General features: G+C 41.2%; 4 protein-coding genes across 13 annotated transcripts in view; 2 read left to right on the top strand and 2 right to left on the bottom strand.

Moving 5' to 3' along the window:
* FBXO39 (F-box protein 39) overlaps window positions 1-11,731 on the bottom strand; it is a 42,048-nt gene extending 30,317 nt beyond the window's left edge. For 6 of the 8 annotated variants that reach the window (XR_011730150.1, XR_011730151.1, XR_011730152.1 and 3 more), the window contains exons 1-2: window positions 10,172-11,731; window positions 8,442-9,489 (exon numbers count right to left, since the gene is read on the bottom strand). Coding sequence is in view for 5 of the 8 variants with exons in the window: in XM_071765393.1 (XP_071621494.1) it covers window positions 8,442-9,455 (1,014 nt within the window). In the remaining 3 variants the exon portion in view is untranslated. Of the gene's footprint in view, window positions 1-6,395; window positions 6,689-7,209; window positions 7,387-8,441; window positions 9,490-9,592; window positions 9,660-10,171 lie in introns of those variants that run through there. The other 2 variants (XM_071765394.1, XM_071765391.1) reach the window with 2 other exon arrangements.
* Window positions 1,015-5,754, top strand: TEKT1 (tektin 1). 3 transcript variants are annotated; one of them, XM_071765400.1, is made up of 8 exons: window positions 1,017-1,306; window positions 1,959-2,202; window positions 2,583-2,748; window positions 3,024-3,152; window positions 3,566-3,709; window positions 4,158-4,380; window positions 4,967-5,163; window positions 5,450-5,754. In XM_071765400.1, the coding sequence occupies exons 2-8, from the start codon at window positions 2,013-2,015 to the stop codon at window positions 5,607-5,609; spliced, it is 1,209 nt and encodes a 402-aa protein (XP_071621501.1). In that variant the 5' UTR covers window positions 1,017-1,306; window positions 1,959-2,012; the 3' UTR covers window positions 5,610-5,754. The 3 variants fall into 3 exon arrangements, with proteins under 3 accessions (XP_071621500.1, XP_071621499.1, XP_071621501.1); XM_071765398.1 differs by lacking the exon at window positions 5,450-5,754 and having other exon boundaries at window positions 1,016-1,230; window positions 4,967-5,367; XM_071765399.1 differs by lacking the exons at window positions 3,566-3,709; window positions 5,450-5,754 and having other exon boundaries at window positions 1,015-1,306; window positions 4,967-5,393.
* Window positions 11,732-13,788: 2,057 nt separating the features above from the next.
* PIMREG (PICALM interacting mitotic regulator) lies at window positions 13,789-18,838 on the top strand. Its single transcript, XM_071765389.1, is given in 6 exon segments — window positions 13,789-14,097; window positions 14,934-15,268; window positions 16,010-16,053; window positions 16,056-16,092; window positions 18,317-18,340; window positions 18,342-18,838. Coding segments are annotated over 6 exon segments (831 nt in total). The 5' UTR covers window positions 13,789-13,806; the 3' UTR covers window positions 18,442-18,838.
* Window positions 17,718-20,106, bottom strand: part of PITPNM3 (PITPNM family member 3) — a 51,748-nt gene continuing 49,359 nt past the window's right edge. The window contains exon 22 of the mRNA XM_071765384.1: window positions 17,718-18,437. The gene's annotated coding sequence lies outside the window, so the exon portion shown is untranslated. The remainder of the gene's footprint in view (window positions 18,438-20,106) is intronic.

The raw sequence follows: 20,106 nt of genomic DNA, 5'->3' as shown, positions 1-20,106 counted from the left end.
GCTTTCTGTAACGTGCATTTAAAAGCCACTTCTGGTTATGCTTTAATAGTTCTAATGTCTAGATAAAGTCTCAGTGGAGTTAAAATAGAATCATAGAATACTTCGGGTTGGAAGGGACCTTTAAATGTTATCTAGTTCAACCCCCCTGCATTGAGCAGGGACATCTCCAAATAGATCAGGTTGCTCAGAGCCCTGTCCAACCTGACCTTGAATATTTCCAGGCATGGGGCACTTACCACCTCTATGGGCAACCTGTGCCCATAGAGTGCCCGTGTTTCACCAACAAAAATTTCTTCCATCTATATTCTTTTAGCTTAAAACTATTACCTATTGTTCTACCGCAACAGGTCCTGCTGAGAAATTTATCCTCATCTTTCATATAAACCCCCTTTTAAGTATTGAAAGGCCTCAGTAAGGGCTCCTATGAAATTTCTCCAAGTTGAACAACTCCAACTCTCTCACAGCCTTCCTTCATGGCAGATTACTCCAGACACTAGTAATACCAGAACACCAGAATTCAGACCTGCCGTGTTAGTCTGCTTTGCAACTTCAGTAACACTGAAAGCAATCAGCTAATGACAGTGCAGTATCAGCTCAACCTAGACAACTGTCAACTTGGACGCACTATCAAGCAGCAGTTGGGATGACCGTTTAAGCCTCTGAAAAATGACACTATCTGTAGTATTTTTAATGCATCTAATAAAGAACATGGCAACATATTTACTTTATATCTAGCGTCTTTAATGCTGCTTACTTAAGACTCCTCCATAGGGGAGGGGAGCGGCGCGTCTGTACGGCGGCAGCAGGGGGCAGGAGGGGGAGCGGCGGGAAAGGCTTATTTCTGCAATAAAGCGATCAAAAATTACTGTCCCAAGTAACGGAACTATCTCGATTAAGGTATAGAGAACGTATTTTATTCCCAAACAGATCTTAGCTGGGAATGAGTGGAAGGAAGCACCACGGGCTCGTGGCGCCGTGCCCCGGTGCAACAGCCGCAGCGTTGCTGTTCCTATAGCAACTGGTTTGTTTACCTTCTGCGCAGTTCTGAGCCACCTCTGAGATATTTACTGGCACCTTCAAAAAGAAACTATGTGCTATCACTGTGAAGACTGAGGCTGGAAGGCAGTTGCGGGCAACCCGCTCCCCCAGTGAAGGGGAACCGAGGACGTGGCACTCAGCCAGGATTCGACCCTGGGAGCAGCCCAGGCTAGGAGTAGAATCGGACAAGAGGTGTGTGAAGGGTACCTTGTGCTGGAGGACAAGCAAAAGCTTGAGTGTTGCTGAGGAGCAGCTCTGTGCATTTGGGGTGAGAAACTGTCTCAGGAACACTGGCTGAGTGTAGTGTAGAAAAAAGAAAATTGATAAACTGCTGTGACTTTGGATTTATTTTTGGCATTGGTTCCCCCCTACATTAAACCAGCATTTGCTTTAGCCCTTCCTAGGCTTTTCCATTTTCCCATTTATTTGCTGTATTTCCTCCTTCAGCTTTTCAGGTCCTGTTTTCTCTTTTTTTTTTTCCCCTTATTATTATTAAATTTGTTTTTTACAGCCTAGAGTTCATCCACCTCTCCAGCCATATTCTTAAAAGGTGCTTACTTCTGCAAACTGTGGGAGACTGTTTATCTTTTATATTTCTTCACTATTTCTCATTTCTCTGTGATTGTCCATTCAGTAATTCTGCCCTTCCTCACAGGTCTCCTTTTTCTCTTCTCCCTCCTATTGCAGACAGCCCAACTTTTCCTCTTAGTTCCGCTTTCAAGCCTCTTAACTCTCTCTTCTTCTAGCTTCTGTTTCCAAGTTCTTTTGTTTCTTTATTCTCTCTCACCAAACTTTCTCCTCCACCTTGGCAATGTGTCATTTTCCAAGTAAAAGGGGCAAGAATTTCTCTCATCCTCATGGGCCTGTTTTTCTCCCCTTGTTGCTTCTGCAGCCAAATATAACCCTAACCCTGTTCTCAGGTTCCACATTCCAAGAACTGACCTGCATTATACCCAGAAACTTTCCAAAAAACAATGGCCAGACTGTTGCAAGCTCCACCCAAGTTTCATCCCTCAGAATGGGACCTTGCAAACAAGATGCAGTGTGCCAGTACAGAGTCTCAGAAATCCAGGTCAGAGCGCATGACAGCTGAGAGTCAGAGGCTGCTGGACGAAATAGAAATGACAACTAAGAGAACTCGAAGTGATGTCAACAAGAAAATAGGTAAGCCTATGTGTTTTGCCTGTGTCCGGATGTGTTATTTGAACACTGTGTTTAGGATGGACTTAGAAAATTAGTTGACAGTGAATAGTATGTCAAGTCAATGCTCTCTGATCTTGCAGAAAAATTTAAAAAATTTTTGAATAATTTTCAGACAGATTCCTCATAATAAATAAATTACTTCTCCAAAACACATGGAAAGCTAGTTCACCCAAACCTCCTGGCACAGGGCTGCAAAGCTGTTTCCACATTTCAGCCTACAGCACTCCATGCCCTCTGCTATGGAGTAAGTCTATTTATAGCCATATCTGAAATCTGATCCACAGTGGTCTGGCATATAAGATGAACTTCTATTAATACCTGTCTGCAATTTCCTTCTGCAGAACAGAGACAGGAAGAAATAAAATTCTGGAAGCAAGAATTAGATAACAAACTTGAACAAATTGTTGATGAGACAGAGGTGCTCTTGACTTTCAAGACTAGGCTGGAGAAATCTTTGGAGAGCTGCAAAGAACCACTCATCATTGCCCAAAAATGTCTCCTGAACAGGTGAGATGATTAAGAAAAGCATTCAAGGAGAAGAAAAAAAAGCTAGGTAATGAACCCCTAACAAATAGGAGGATAAAAGGAGATGCACAGTAATGGCACTCTTTGCAGTGGAATCACACTCGAATTAACACTGGGGAAACCAAACACATTGGGAAACCAAAGACTTCCCATGTGGCAAGGAAAGGCCTTCCATTTGGAAACCTGGGCTTCATCATTTTCTCTTAGCTGCAAGCATCTGAACAACATAGCTGATGGCTTTTCCTCTTTTTGTTTAGGCAGGGGCGTGTTGGAATTGACTTGGTGCACGATGAAGTGGAACAGGAACTGGTGAAGGAAGCTGAAGTCCTCCAGGGGGTTATTGCTTTGCTTGGACGTACATTGGAACAAACCAATGAACAAATCAGGTGCAGAGGCAACGAGTGCAACTGAATGCCAATTAGATGAAAAGTAGGACAACAATAATGCTGAGAAGTTGTAGGGTCAGGCTGAGCACAGGTCCAAAGTTAGCTTCAGTGCTAAACAGTTACAACAGTTCAGTCCTAATTCACACCATTCAATCAGTAATGGTGAGAAGTTCTGTTTGTTAGAACTCAATGTACTTCCACATAATCCCTAATCTTCTCATGATCTCATCCTGTGCCTTCAATTCCAATGGGAACTGTACCATCAATTTATATGGAGGCAGCTTCATGCACTAGATTTTGGGATTTTGCAAAGAACTCCACAACAGTGTGCGTGTTAACGTGTATGAATGCCTGCTAGGGACGCCCATGACTGCTTACACTGCGGCCTAGAGTCCAGTTGTTTTTGTTCCTAGACTAAACCGTTCAGCAAAATACAACCTGGAAATGGATCTGAAGGACAAATTCACAGCTTTGACAATTGACGATTACTGTGCTAGCTTGACAAACAACACTCCTGATATCAGATACGCTGACACTGCAGTGAAAATCGAAGGAAAGTAAGTGGTTATTTAGCTAAGTGAGCACCTGATAATTACACAGCTAGTAAAACCTGCTCCAGTAACAGATTAAAGTAATTTTATGCGAAACAGACTATCTCTGTCCATCACCTGTGTGCTGCGGTTTGTTTTTTATACTTTTGCCCATTACCTCGGTATTTGTATAATACATCTATAAAACAACCCGCAATAGCAATGTTCCTAGTGAACTGCAGTGTACAAAAATTTCTGAAACTCACAATTAACTAAGGAAAAAATTTACATGTTGCTTAAACTCGGAATACATTTGCTAATCTAGCTTCGTCTCCGAGGGTGTCCTAGTGGGGAGAATGCTAGACTGAGACACACGAGGAGTGGAGTAAATTCCTCACCTAGTCATTAACCTGTTAAATGCACAGAGGGCCTGATGCTGCCAGCTGATGACCTTTTCTTTTGAATCTCTCTTCAGTTTCATTAGCCCTGAAGACTGGATAGATTTCTCAAACATAAATGTTGAAAAAGCTGACAAGCAGAGAAATAATTCTTTGGCTCTGAGGGCACTGATTGGTGGCATCCTCTCACAGACAGCAAATGACATGCGCAAGCAATATGAGACAGTGAATGCTGCGTTTAGAAACAGGGTGAAGGAAGTCAAGGATGCCAAACACAAGCTGGAGACACTCCTTGCAATGGTAAGTGGTAGGGGACAGCCTACAAAGAAGTGGAAACAATGGGCTTTGTTATCTCCAAGTTTTCTCAATCCAGTGGCTTGAGCAAGAATTCTGCCTCTGCAGCATCAGCAACCACATTCACACTCCATCTCCCGTGAAAGTTCAACTTAGATGTTATTTTCTTAGCTCTTTGTGCACCACTACATTTCTGGAACCATTCACTCCATATAAGTGTTGCTGTAGACATCACTAAAGTCATGGCTTCCCTTGTGATTACATGGGGCTACTACAGAATTTTCATGATTGTCATATATGAGTCTAATAATTTATAAAATCCAAATCAATTTGCTCAAAATTTGATACATGAAAACTGATTAAATATTAATTGCTGAGGGTAAACCTTCAGTTTCACTCAGAACAGTGTCACCTGCTTTCCAAAGAAGAAATCATAATCCTGACTGATCTTTGTAAAATATCCTTTGGTGAAATAACATCTGAACATAGTAACTACTACTGTGATTGTTATTACAATAACTATTAAAGAAGATGTTGATGATTTGACTCATTATAAGAGTGTGCAGCAACTTCTTCTCTTGAACTTGGTAAGGTGATGGATGAGACTGCCTCACAGGAAAAGAACATTGCAGCCTTAAAGAAAGCAATTGCTGATAAAGAAGGACCTGCTAAAGTGGCTGAAACTCGCCTGGAAGCAAGAAACCATCGCCCCAATGTGGAATTGTGTTATGACACAGTGCAATACAGGCTGATTAGTGAAGTTCAAGAGATTGCAAAAAATATTCAAAGGCAAGTGGAAATTATGAAAGAGGGGAAAATCTGTAGTATAAATTCCTGGGTTAATTTAATGAGTCAAAATAAGGTTGCATCCCAGCTATTCTCCCTGAAAGATGGAAATTGCTTTTTCCTTAAAAGCAGGACACTTTAAGGGACACTGCATGAATATGTCTCTTTGAAGCCCCTTCCATCGTTTGTTTTTTTTTTTTCCACACTCATAACTCTTATCCCATATAGAAAAAAACCCTATCCATGTGTTTCCAACTAATGCTGATAATGTCTGTATTTTCCCAACTAGATTAAAAGACACACTGGCACAGGCTGAAACAGAGCTGAAAGGTCTGAGACGCCGACAGCTCTCCTTGGAGGAAGAGATCCAGGTCAAGGAGAATTCATTGTACATTGATGAAGTGCTCTGCATGCAAATGAGAGAGTCTGTTTACATTCACAACTTCTGAAGCCATCATACTGGGAGACAGGGTGTGCTCCAAAGAGTCAGCTCCTGCTGAAATTTTGTAGAAAAACCTCCAGTTTTATTAGTTTGGCTCAATGCTGTCCTGGTTCTAGTTGTGCAAGGTAATTAAAACAGACCTAGTACTTACAGATATCTGTTTCATAGCTATCTATCCTCTAGAACACATGATAAAATCTCCCAATTTGCAATACAGTTCCAGAATAAGAATATATATTCCTTCTTCCACGTTATTTATCATGTGTGCAACTAATGATATCTCTTGCCATTGACAGGACTAGAAGCTGTGGATGCTTGAGCAGGAGTCTCCTTATAGTTGCTTGTTGGAAAGCTGGGCAAGTGGGAGGGGTGACTCTCAGAACTAGATATGGTACATTTTGTTCTTAGCAGCTCCTGTTAAGAATGAGACATGGTGTGTCTATTAAAATAAACAAAAGGTAGGGACTGGTGGTACACTGGATAGTGTATCATATTTGAGTGACTGTATCTGAGTCAAGATCAATCCAAGGCTGACTTTAGGCTAATCACTTCTTCACTCTGTGTCTCAGTTTCCCTATTATTTTTAAAATGGAAACAAGATAGGCTTCATTGGAAAGGTCTCTGAAGTGATACAAGTGAGAAAAGCTGGAGAAGAAAAAAAAATAAATGGGTGTCTTGTATTTACTAGAAAAGCCTGTGAAGGTAGAAAAAAAGCTCTCTTTTTCCTTTGGCTCTGCCAAGGAAAAGCAAAGCAAAAGCAAGAATAAATGATACTGAAGACACAGGAGGCCAATTCCCAAGTCCAACATTTTAATGCATGGAGTGTAAAAGTGTCCCTTGCCTCTCTCTTGCTGTATTGGTATCTCCCTTTCAGAAGCACTGCTGTCAAGATTCAAATCCCTCCAAAGAAATTTTGCTCTTTTCTTGCAGATGTCACTGGGTGCTCTTCTCTGTTGTTTACACCATTGGGTAGATGGTGACAAAATAATTAAGCTCTGAGTCAATCAGGTATCTGAACTTCCTGTGAATATCACCCAACAGCTGATTCTCCTCATTGGTCTCTTGGTGGCGTGTGTAAATCCTGACCTGTATGCATGAAGGACAGTCATGTCTCTCAGCTATATAGAGCAGGCTCAGCCCATTAATGGTCATGACAACAGGAAGCCTATGTGACTAATGAGGAATCTAGAGAGGCCAAATTCTTTGTGTTTGAGTAAAATCTTGACGTTTTGCTCTTTTTTGACACCAAAGTGACTGAAAACATTATCTCCTGCCAAAGAATTTTTGGAAAGAGTGAAGTTCCTCCTACCCACAGAACTGATGCATCCCTGTGATCTACACAGCTCTGGGAAGATCTACTGAATTTATATCTTGTGGAATTGTTGGGGCTTGTTATTCAACTTCTATAGCATTCTGTGCATGGCTAAGAAGGCTGGAAAGCTCCATTTCTGTGAGTGGTTCTCAGGCTAGTTATAATGCTAAAACATACTACAGGGAAGGTAGTTATGTTAACATTTCCATAAGTGACCTTTCTGTGGCATGGGAACCTCACCTTTCTCTTAGTACTGCAGAGGAAAGAATGGGAGTTCTGAAGCACAAATTTTTACCTTTATGGTAGTCAAAATGCATTTCCTTTCGGCACGGTTTTGTAGCAGCGTCTCCATAAAGGTAACACGTAGATATGCCCAGACTTTCAGAAATAACAACCTCTTGCATGATAAGATGAGCTGCAGAAGCTCATCATCCAGCAGCTCATGGACATTGTTTAGTTCAAGTGTTAATTCCTTGAAAAAGAATGAACACTGTTAGAAATACTGAACTGAGCTTATGAATGCAGTAACTAAAATTCAATACACAACTTTCCCAATTCACCAACAGAAGACACTGTCATCAGATCAGTTTTGTACCTTGACAGTCACACATTTCTGTATTATGACAACAGTACAGGCTACAGCGATCTCCACTCGCCCATTAAGATGGGGAGGTTCCCTTGTACATTATATACAATCCTAAGAGACAGATAACTTCTCTTATCATTACAACGTGCTAAACCCACAGCAAGAACAGATCCAAAGACTAGATGTCTAGGAAACTTTACAGATCTCTGTTGTTTGCTGGAAGTTCTGCAGTGCAACAGAACTTAAAGCTGTTGGCAACTGTCAAATATAAGGCCATGTGCTCCTCTCAGGCAATGCAAAGCCCTGATACTCATTTAGATGGGTGAGCTGTTGCACACCTTTGGTGTCACATTCTCGATGACGCCAAAGTGCTCTAAAGTTGGAACCAGTTAAATTATATGTGCTGTAAGATATTTGTGCATTGCCAAAATGGTGCAAAACCACGTGTTGGTTGATGCAGGCTTCAGCTCTGTAAGCAAACAAGGCATACAGACTATTTTCCTTCTATGTAATCTTCCCTACAAAAGGGTGAGAGGTTCAGAAAATCTGAAAAGATAAGTAAGTTACCAATTTCTAAACATGAAGGTGTTTAACCAAGATAAGTCTAAAGCTTTCTTACAAAAACTAGGTTTGCCTGCCAGGAACATTCTTTGTGCTAACAGCTGACATTACAGCCACCAGTATTTTGAGTGTTTTAGCTTTTATGAGGGCAGCCTGACATCAGCCCAACAGAGATTAGCATAATGGGGACTATCTGGATAAGGGTAATTACCTGAATTAGACTATAGCTGAAAAAATGTAATGGCTCACTTGTGAAAATTACCCGCTGAACATAAAATTGATGTGGTCAGGAATTCCTGTGCTGTTATGCAGAAGCCCTATATGATTCATTTGTTTAGCTTTATGATATTGCAGTTAGATTTCACTATGGCTTCCCTTACCTGCAGAACATGGCAGTAGGCTGGGAGGAGGTTGGTGAGGGTTGGTCTCATTATCCAGTCTGGGTGACTGAAATAGCAGCTCCGTAGACTTATGCTCCTGACTGGGATCTCTGCTAGCAGGATCCTGTAAAGTTCATCATGCTTCATTACTCTTTCAAATAAGAAGTTCACATCCAGTCTGGGGGCTCTTTTGGCCAAGTTTGCCCATGACATTCCCCACACATGTTGCCTATGAGGGTCATGGACATGACATTTGATATTCAAGGTGCACAGGGAATGAGCACTGTGCTCCTGCAGGATGTCCAGCACTTCATCAGAGATACAGCTGTAATTCAAAGTCAGCGTGACCAGGCTGTGGAACTTGGACATAGTTTGGTGGAACAAGGTGCTCCTGTAGACAGGAAGGTTGATGCGGAAGAAATCCTCTATACTGATTTCAGATATAAAGCTTTTGTTTGTCAAGCAGCTCAGAGAATTCAGAAGTTCACAGCCTTCTTCCAACGTTACTCTTGCTCCTTTTAAGTTGAGATAATCAAGCTGTTTACTCATTCTTTTCAGGAAGGTACCCAAGTTCTTGATAAACCGAGCTCTCACCACATTTTTCCAGATCCAGCGGTCAAATTCCAAGCACTTGATGGTTAGGGATAGCAGGCGGCTGTTACACTTAGCCAGGTGTGAAAGAAGACCTCTCACAGTCACTTGAAACTTTTGGGTAAAGGTAGTATTGGGAGGATTTGATAACTTGATCTCAAGATGCTCCAAATACTTGCCAAATTTTTTTACATACCACAATGCACTCTTAGTCTCTAGGCTGTATGCCCTTGATGGTCGGCCATAGAATGTGATAGCTCTGCTTCTCCAAAGGGTTCCTGAGTGCATGGCCCAGTTCCATTTTTTACAGACCAAGGCAGCCTGAGATCTGTCCCTGTTGTCTAACCAATGGAAGATATGTCTCAGACAGACATCAGGTAGATAAGCCCAGGAGCTCGCATCAGGTTCACCATAGTCTTCCATTGAGCAATTTTTCACATCTGGGTGCTGAGCCAATCTAGATGAAGAAAGACAGGGTTTGATTTCTTGCCATTCCCAAAAGAATAGGCTTCTAAGCCAATGGAGGAACGTTTGCTTCTTCACATTCAAAAAAATACAACCTTTCTTCCCCTCTGTACTCAAGATGTCAGGGTCACAAAAGTTCTTGGGTCCAAGCTACAGTATAATCTAAATCAAAAGAAAAAAAACCAAACCAAACCAAACAAAAAGAGTGAAGAACAATCACAGGATAAATCTTTTAACCTTTTGGCCTTGAGTCATGGTAAGTAGTGAAACAGCATCAACAGCTGCTAGACCAGTCACTGCACCAAGAAACCTTTGTTTAGCATCAGCTGTAATGGACAACTGCCTGTGGCCTGATACGCCTAGTGTCGAAAAGTACCCAGTGCCTTGGGCTGTACACATTTGAACAGTACTTTTGCATAAAGCTAGCTCAAATGACTTTTTATCCCTCTGCTGGTAATGTTTCATGACTATCATCTGAGATAGTACCCTGACATAGATTAAGGTATAATCCCTGTTGAGACCAACAGGCAATATACGGTATTCAGTCATTTGGTTCAAGCAGGATTTTCCATCATTATGCTTCAATGGACAGGGACAAAGCTGGTGAGTTGGAAGACCGAGAGGGTAGTGGTAAAACATAACCCTAAGTAAACAACGACAATGCCAAAAGTTACCAGCTCCACAGCTCTCTGCACGCTTTTCCACCTCTCCCTCCAGAATTAAAAGCTTGCTTTCTCTACCTTGGGCCTTTCCACCAGCAAAGTTCCGCCACTGCCAGGGAGCAAAGAGGTAATGTTTGTGATGTCATGACAACTGAATTTATGCAAGAGCAAACAGCAAAACCAACTTGAGCCAAGTCATTTGGTCTCAGGTAAAGACAGTGAAAAAGAAAAGCAGACTTGCTTCATAGTCCCCTAGGAAGTGAGAAATAAAAGTCACAAATCTACAAACCAGGTCTTGTCCTATCACTTTTCAATGGATTAAGAGGCTGACCAATAAACAGCCAAGAAGGGAAGTGATGCACCTTCTATGTTTTCAGCTATGAAATTCAAACTACAGGTGCTTGTTTTCATGAGGTCTTACAGATCAGGCTAATAGTTGGCTCTGTGAACATCCAAAGGGCATGGAAAACTAGCGTTTTGAAAGTACCTTTGCAAAGAGGCACAAATTCAGAATGTATTTATTTCCCTCCTTTACAGTGCACATCTCATCATGTGCACCTGGTAAACACTCCTTAGGCTCTTGGGGATGAAATTGGAAAAATACATAGTAATACTTTTTTTAAGGTCTACATCAAAATCAAGGCTTATTGGCTGACAGGAGTATAAGAAGATGCGACTTAAAACTACATGATGCCAACCTACCTTTTCTCCTTAGCATGCACTTGTCTGTTGAGTAATGAAGTTGAAATGGATGTAAACAACAGGCCATAAGACAAAGAAAACATGGAAATCCCTGATAATCTGTTTACAATTACAAAGGCTGAGATATTTCTTTTGCAGTGTTATATACAAGCACAAACGGACAGGCTGACTGCCCAGTTCAGGTTCATCTTGCTACTCCCCTTTTGGATTACAGTTCTTCTGTTAAGCATTATCTCTGCCTATCTGATCATTTAGCACCACGACTATCCTTACAGATTCTGCCTCTCCCCCTTCCCATCCAAAATACCAATCTAAATCCCCAGAGATAAAGATAACCCTTAGAAACAGAGCATGTAGATCTGATTACCACGTGACTTTACCTCTTGTATTCAGCATTCCCATGTCTGCCCGCCCCCACCCTCCCCAAAGCGCTCTTTGTTTTGCAGAACCTTAAACATTCCTTACAGAGATGGGAGAGCAAACGCTAAGGAACAGGAATAACACATATGCAACTATCTAGAAGCCATAAAGCCAATGGGCAGAGGAAAGGAGAGCAGTACATAGGGCTGTAACACATAGAAACACAGATCTATAGATAAGTGTTATTTTTTGAGCTATACCTGCCCATATTATAGTGAATGAAAAAAACAGGGAACAAACACCTCCATGATGAACTTTTTTTTTAAACCATAGCTCTTAAGAACTTATAGCAAGTATGTTTATAGGTCAGTGGTGGGACTGCAGAGCGTTACTGCGTTGACTTTCCCAGAAACCGAACAAAAACTTTGTAAAAAAGCCAGAAGCTGCTACAGCTGCTTCCACAGTTTTTCCAGAAAAAATGTTTTAAAGGTGAGGGCCTTGCATGTCTTGTTTCCCTCGAGTAGAATAAAAGTAAATTTAAAAAAAAAAAAAACCAAAACCCATAACACCAAACCACATTCTCTGTAGTTGGCCTTTTCTTTCCTGCCTCATTTGCTACAACCATCCCACACGGGCTTCCAGAACAGCACTGTGCAGTTACACCAGCTGTCTCCTCTAGCAGGAGGTGCAGGTGCCGGCAGAGAAAAAGCAATCAAACAAAAATTGTCAAAGACGTTGCTCATAATTACCACAAGTAACAGGAGCCGTGGCTTGAACATGCAAGTCAGCAAGCCAGCCTCCGAATTCTTTTGCTGCTCCCGCTGACGTGGATCCCTAAGCCACAGGCCCACGAAGGCACCTAAGGCACGGGGGGAGCCGCAGCGGCGACCGTGGTACAGTCGCCATTATCATCTCTATAGCACCTAAAGCTGTGACCGATGGGGACACCACACGACACCGCCACAGCCGGGACGGACGGACAGACCGCCAGCCCGCGCTACCGCAGCTCCCGCGCGCCCCGCCGAGCCGTGTAACGGTCGGGGCGCGCGGGGAGCAGCCAATGGGCGCGGGCGGTGGCAGCGGGGCCAATCCGGGGACCCGGCGGGGGCGGTGCCTCCTTTAAACGCGGCGGCGGCGACCCAAAGAAGCTCCTGTCGGCCGGCGGCGGCACCGATCTCTGTGAGTACATCCCCGAGTGCTCTGGCCGTGCGAGAGGCCCAGGCCGGTGTCTTCCAGCCTTGACGTCAACTTGCTGTAGACGTCTCTGGCGGGCGAAATAATGGCGCGGGCAGAGCGTGCCCTGTGTCGCCTTCCGCCGTACAGACCCGGCTCCCTCAGCCAGGCCGCAGCTGTGCGTTCGACCGTCTGTAGCGAGCACAGGGAATGGCAGCGGCGAGGGCCGAGTCCTGCTCAAGCAGCGCGAACTGCTGGAGGAGCTCCGGGCCGCAGCCCTTACCCCGCCGTGGGCCCAGCGGCCGCGCCTGGCGCGGAAACTGCCGGTAGCCAGCAGGTCCAGCACATCGTATCGTGCAATGCCGCTTAAAAAAACCAGATACATATAACCCTAGGATAGCAGGCATTTCCTTCAGGGCGTTTCACTTGAGTAGTACCTTTTAGTGTAAATTCATCAACACTAGCTGATGGAAACTAGGTAAGCTGGGAGCTAGTAAGAGACCCGACCAGCTGCCTGGTTACTAGCTTTTCCTTGCTGCCATGAGCAGGAATGCATTAAAAGATGTTAATATCCCAAACACCTTTAGGATTAAAAGATTTCACTAAGCCTTATTGCTTTCTGACACAAATAAGGACACTTGTGAGAGATGGAGAGAAGCTAAGGGATGGTAAGGAATATCAATAGACTTTCCTAATATGTGGCATAATGACGGTAGACCTCCCAGCTTTTTTTTAATAACAGTAATTTGCAATGAAGTATTGGTAACATTAATTCACTTAAAAACGCTAAAGTACATTTGCATTTTAATGGCTTTTTAGAAGTAATTTCCTAGGAGTAGCTTAGCTTGATCGTTAGTGAAAATGAAAGCTTTAAACTATATGTGTATGTTAAAAATTGTATCATATAGATAACATGTTTTAGCCCACCACCACCATCTGCCACTAACAATCCTGTCTGAAATCATAGATGACTTAAGTGTGAGCCTCCGGCTAGTAACTGAGGCAGAACACAATAGCAGCTGTGTAAATTGGCAGTGAAAGGCTGTTTTCATTAATAAAGGCAAAAATCTGTGATACGAGATCTTAGTCTCGGACATCAACAAGGAACGGTTGCAGTTACAGAGCATTCTGCCCCACAAGCTTCAGTCTCGCAGGTCTGATGTCCAGTACTGGAAATTCAGTATAAGAATTATTTGTGGACAGACCTATATAGCTGCAGAAATTAATGCTGTTGTCCTTCAAGCCTCCAAGAAAAGTCTAGTCAGTTCTGATTTTGTTGTTTCAGGCAAATGTAAGTGAATTGTATAAACATCTGTTTCTACTCTTTCATTCTGCTCTGTTCCCTACTCTAATTCTTGTTCTCACTCTGATTGTTTAGGAAATTGTTTAGGCTCACCAAGAACTGCAGCAAGATGGTATCTGTGCTTCAAAATGTCAAGGCAGCAATGTCCTGGAGGAAACACCAGCTCCTAGCTGATTTTGATGACAATGAGAGTCCTGTACCAAACAAATTCAAGAGAAGGGCTTCTTTGAATTCTCTCAATACCATGCGTATGTCTCTAAGGAATCGAGTGCCATTAAAGCAAGTAGACCAGAATTTTCATAAGACTACAACTTGTGAAAATCTGGAAGCAAAACAGAATGGTCAAACTCTTCAGCGTATCAAAAGAAAAGCAAAAAATGCTTTTGGAACAGTATCCCAGGTACTCTGCCTTTGTAGTGGAGTCCGGACAGAGTTTAGTTTTTGCCTCAACTTCAGTATTAAGATTTCTGTACTCTACAGACTGATGTATTTCAGAGTCTATGCCACGCATCTGCACATAGATGTAATCATGTCATAGCTATTAACTAGTAAAATTTTTTATATCCTTGCTAAAGTGTAGACAGGTAAATTCTGGATATGGCAGAAGAGGGAGAAAGGTGGAAAGAAGAAATATAAGTGTAGTTTTATCAAACTAACTAAATGCATTTATTACTAACCAAATGCTTTTCCCCTACTGTATTTCATCGTGTATGACATAGCAGTTTTCACAAGGAGGAAGCAGGCTAGAGACTGCCATTGCTTGTAAACATTTTTTTTTTTTCCAAGATGTATGCAGTGCTTTGGATTTTTTTTTATGCCCTTTTCTCACTCCGTATCCACACATATTCTTCCTTATAGACACTCTAAATCTGGACTGACTGGTAGATGGAAGCAGGGTGCAAATGTGAGCTTGCATTTATCTTCGGTGGAGAACATCTGATTTCAACTGTATCAGTTATGTGTTAGGGAGACTGGCCTTTTTACTGCATGAGAGCAGAAGGAGCTCTGTTCCAAGGCCTGCTGAAGCCCTTGACAAAGTTCTGAGGATTAGGGGAGCAAATGACTCCTCCCATGCAAATGGAGTACAGAGGGTTGGAAAGCAAGCATGCTAAAAGTAAACCCGATACAAGAATGAAAACTAGAGATTCAGCTTGAATGTTCATTGTATTTCAGCTTCCAGTCTCTAGGCTTACGGAGTTAATTTAGCATAACATGTCTGTCTAATGCTTCTTCCAGAAAATACAGAAGTCTTGCCAAAACCAAGTACATTTGATAGTGACACTTCCAGCTGAATCAATCAGCCCAAGCTGTGCAACCAGTTCTACCAAGAAAAGAAGCACTACACCTCAAACTCCTTGTCTTAAGAAGAGTGTTACTCCAGCAACCAGTTCTAAAGGCACCCCAGCATCCAGCAAAAGAGCCTTGCTTGGGCCAACAAGGGTGTCACAACATAGAGAATGGAGGGGTTTCTCATCCTGCCTTCATAAAGATGCTGTCCCTCTTCGGAGATCAAGAAGAGCATCAGCAATGAAGAGCCCTTATTCATCCCCTGCTCCTGCTAACAGAAAGATGTAAGCCACATTCTTTTCTAAGCCATATTCTGTTATTATTAATGTTGTTACTACTGTGATTATCTTGTAAAGTAAAAGGCAAGATATGAAGGTTGCTGTCCTATTTACCTGTAGTTACAGGTCCTTGTACAGACAGACTCTGAGCATAGCATAAAGCTGAAAAACAAAACTTAATTTTGTGCTGTGACAACTTTTTAGAAATCACTCTCCCACTGGGTTAGTTTACACCATATTTCTCAGCACCAGTCCCCATCAGACAGACATATATGAGTTCTTTGCTGATGCCTTTTTGATAAAGAAAAATTCACTGCATCCCATTCCTACATAGATAGCTCTAACTATCCCAAAGTTGCTATTTGTATTGCAAGAGAGACCTCTGCTAATACCAAGCTCTTTATAGTGTAGAGAAATTCTTGCCTCAAAGATTTAACACAAAGGGTTGTGAGCTAGGGAAATACTTAATAATGGACACGTTTTTGCTTTGGTCAAAGTCACTTCTGAAGTGTCAAAACTAGAAGATGAATCCTGAATCTGAATGCAGTATTTGAACTGGAAGATAGCTGTCTTGGGGGTGATGTCAAGTAGTTGGTCAGTCAAACTAAAAGCACGACTGTTACAGCTCTCAACTTCTCTGGGTAAAGTCTGGAGTTAGAGTTGTTACTGCAGGGATGGAGACTTGGGTAGCATCACTTAGTCAAGTCTGTCCTGTTTGATCTTTAGTAATGACCATTCTGTCTGCAGAGAGTTTGATTCTGAGTTGGAGCTGTTCTCTTCAGGGATTTTCCAATAGAAGCATTTGATGAAGCCATTGTGCAAGAGGAGAGGTAAATACCACTAACTATCCCTCAACTTCCACCAGCAGGTTACCTCCCACTCGGACATTGCCCATTGCAGGCTAGGTGATCCCTGTAATTTAGGGTGAGGAATAAGTCGCAGAACTTTATCAGCTACAATACAGCAGAGCTTTTCTTTCAAGATACCTGTGCAGATTAAAACTGCAGTTGTACTTGCAGCTTCTAAAACCTGTCAAGCATCCTCCTTGTCTTCAGAATTCCTGCTGTGGAAGATTTTTCCCACCTTTTTTGTGTGAGAACAGTACCTCTCTGCCTCTGTCTCAAAGAGGTGCCAGTCCAGGATGGGGTACTGTGGAAATCCCCTCGTGCTGATACTGTCATTGGTTCCCAGATATTTATAGGAAAATCCTTCTGTTAGGTAGCATTATGTTAACAAATAGTCTGTAACTCAAAAATTAAGAGGATGCAGAAGCCTCTTATACAACACTTTGGCTTACCCATGAGTTGGTAGGCTACAGTGTTTGTAAAGGTTGTGTTATTCTGCATTAGACATACTAACACAGTAAAAACCAAAGGACAGAAGTCTTGTCACAGGCCACCTACCTGAACTTCTTCCTCTCTTAGAACACTTGCTGTCAGACATTCAATAATGAAATATTAAGTACCTAAAATCCTCTAGAGATGGCTTAGCATTAAATTGCTTTTATCTACAAAGAGGTAAGGTCTTAAAATCCTACATAATTCCAAAAATTCAATTTTTACCAATGGGGCCGTTTCTAGATAACTATAGGTTAAGTCCTGTATTACGTTAGTGATCATAACCCTTGAAATTTCACTAAATCTCACTCCTAATATTCTCCCATCTGTGAATAATATGACAGTTTCTCTCATTCGTAACTGAAGATAGTATCAACCAGGTAAGGTAGTTGTTCACTTATCTTCTCTATACCTGCATGCATCTGTGGAGAGAAAACCTGCTGTTTTGAGAAAGTCTTACTAATTCATGCTTCTTTGAAGTATAATTATGTGGAACCACAGGTTTTCCTTCATATTCACTGTGGCTACAGTGATCTGCTACAGCAGATCATTGTGCAGTTGTAGATCTTCACTTCTTCATTGTGATTAGTGAAACCCTTTGGGTTCACAGTGGACCTAAAGTTTGGCTTCAATGCAAATAGCAGCTTTTCTCACTCCGTACCAGACTAGAAAAATACTGGTACTGATGTTTTTGTCACTCAACCTCAGTTCACTCTGGTGATTAATTAAGATCATAAAGCATGACAGAACAAACCATTACACTGAGCTGTCTAATTTTACAGCCCATCTTTTTCCATCCCTAGCACTGTCTTAGCAGTTAAGACAATGCCATCACAATAAAGAGCAGTTAATATCTGGATTGCTGGCATTTTTTAAACATAGCTCTTGTGCCTAAGTGGATGGCAACACTAAGGAATTGGATGCTGAAAATTTCTAAACATCACTTTCAGTGTCAATTCACTGAACCACTACCAGGTAAATGTCTTGATTACCTTCACTGAGATCTGCATTGTGACATTAATATTTTTATCCTGGACGTGTGCTTTTGTTAAAGGGAAAGTTACATCATGAATACTATGTCCTATTTAGCAACACCAGGGCTTTTTTAGTTGAATGCTTTAACATTTTAGGAAATAGCAGTTTCAAATGCTTGACTGAAACCTTACAGTGATGTGTACTGCTTCCACTAAGCAATTTGGTCTGCTGCGCTTGTACACACACACACCATGTGCTCTGTCCCTGGCTGTTTCTAGGCTGCCTACTGGTTTAATTGTGTAATAAATTTTTTTTGGAGGTGCCCTTTAGTCTTGCATATGACTTTCTGTTCTGGTATCCAATTGCTGTGAGTTTTAGTGTCACAACTATTTTTTCAATATTCTCCATGACAAAACAAACCTTGATCTCAAACTGTATACAGCTGCCAGCTTCATGTATTGTTCTAATGATTTTTTCATTTTAATTAATTAGATTATATCACAAGAAATGCTCCTGTTGCTAGTTAAACTACTGCAGTACTTAAATTGTGCACTGCCACTTATACTCACTGAAGGTACAAAATCTTTTCTTGCTAGTGTTAGACCTGTTATAATAGTGAAAGTGTACAGGTCCAAGACATCTTCCTTACTCCCATCTAAAAGTTTTCCAGCAATCTGTGTGTCAACCAGTTAATCAGCCATATTGACTTCATGCTGCTAATGTCAGTCTTGTTCTTCTGCAGGCAACACGCAGTATCAAACTACTATTCTCATGGCACAAAACTTACAGTCTGCGCGTCGATCTCAAAAACTTTCTCAAATTATCAGAAGGCAAGCAAAGCAACTCCATCAAGCACTTGGTACCTAGGCAGAGATAGTTGTAACTATTGTTAGTTTATGAGCATATATAAAGGGGAGCTCTGTGTAGCACCTGAGAGTGCACTCTATACATAATTTATATATAATTATGTGTATGTATATGTGCCATCACATTTTATAATCTTGACAAAGTAGCTCAGGACTTTCCTTCCTTTACCTTCTCTTAACAACAGAATCAAAATTGCACTACAGTGCATAATCTCCCACTGAGATAAGAGACCATCTTGAATGACTTTCATGAGGCAGTAAGTACTTTGAAGCCTATGTTGAACTGACAAGTAGGAATGGCCAGAGCAAGGGCCACAAATATATGAAGGGCGGTCATAGGTCATAGTAGTATTTAGACTAGTATCCAGCTGACATGAGTTTTAGTATGAGTATTTTGCATAGTAAGAATACTAGTCCATTATTTTGAAAGCCTATCAATTTTTTTTTTCTCTGTATACAAAGCAAAAGTTTAGCATAATGGTTAACTGGAAATTAATGAAACAGTAGTGGTTTGTTTGAACTCTGACCAAAACTGCTATTCCAAAACAACAAGGTGCTCACACCTCAAGAGCTGTTCATGTTAGGACTCAAATTTATGGCCTTAAAGATTGTAATTAGATTAGCCTAACTAATGCTGTCTTAAGTAGTTGGGTTCCAAACAAATCACAACATCTTTGTCATTTCTTGCTGCTGCTTTAAACAGCATCTTGGCAGTCAAGTTAAGTTACCCTTGCTTTTGTAGCAGAACATGTATTATACACAGAAATAGTTTACAACAATTAATTTAACCTCTAACAACCACAGTACAATACTGTACTACAATACCACAGTGCAGCTATCTTATGAGTTATACTAAGCATTTGACACCTATATTTTGCTATTCATATTTTTAAAAAGTAAAATTAATTTGACAAGCCTTTGTTGGTAGGTGATTGAGTAACACCAGTGCTTTTTTCCAGGGTCATAGCTTTACGAAAGCTTCTTAATTACATTCACTCCAAGTTGAAGCTTAAAACAAAAGACTGATTTGGAAAACTTTGTTCTACTTGGTAATTTTTAAGATGTCCATGTAATTCAGTAAAACTGGAAGTAAAAAAATTTAATGGTATTAAGTATAAATATGGGAAGCAAGCATGTTTAATTCTGATTTATGTATTGATTTTAACCTTACTCATCATTTTTCTTTTTTCTTGTCAGACTGTTTTAAAATATTGAAACAGGTAATGAGGCCTGGAAACATGAAAGGAACCCTAATGGTCAAGGTTTAATGCTGGGCTTCCAGGCTTTCAGATAAATTAACATTTTAGCCTGTGTTATTTCTTGATGTAGTTTTTGTGTGGTTTTGTGATTTATTTTTTTTAACCACCTTTTTGTACGGAACAGTAGTTTGGACTTAATTCTTTGCATGTATTGAAATGTGTTGTGCATGTATTTCTATACAGTTCTCAGAAAGACAGTGTCTCGTTATTGAAGTGTTTAATTGTATGACTTCGCAAAAGGAAGGAGGGTTGGAGTTTTGTGGAAAGTCAACAGGCCATCTAAGTATTATTTCATATAGTCAAATGTATTAAACAGCCTCTATTTATACTGTTTCCACTGACTACTAGGACGTGGACAATGATGATCTAATACTTACCACACCCCTGGTGAGAATAATCAGTGACAC

The sequence above is a fragment of the Heliangelus exortis genome, chromosome 21 (genome assembly GCF_036169615.1).
Source record: "Heliangelus exortis chromosome 21, bHelExo1.hap1, whole genome shotgun sequence".
Classification (NCBI taxonomy): Eukaryota; Metazoa; Chordata; class Aves; order Apodiformes; family Trochilidae; genus Heliangelus; species Heliangelus exortis.
The sequence above is the reverse complement of the archived record's forward strand: the minus strand, read 5'-3'. Positions and strand labels throughout refer to the sequence as shown.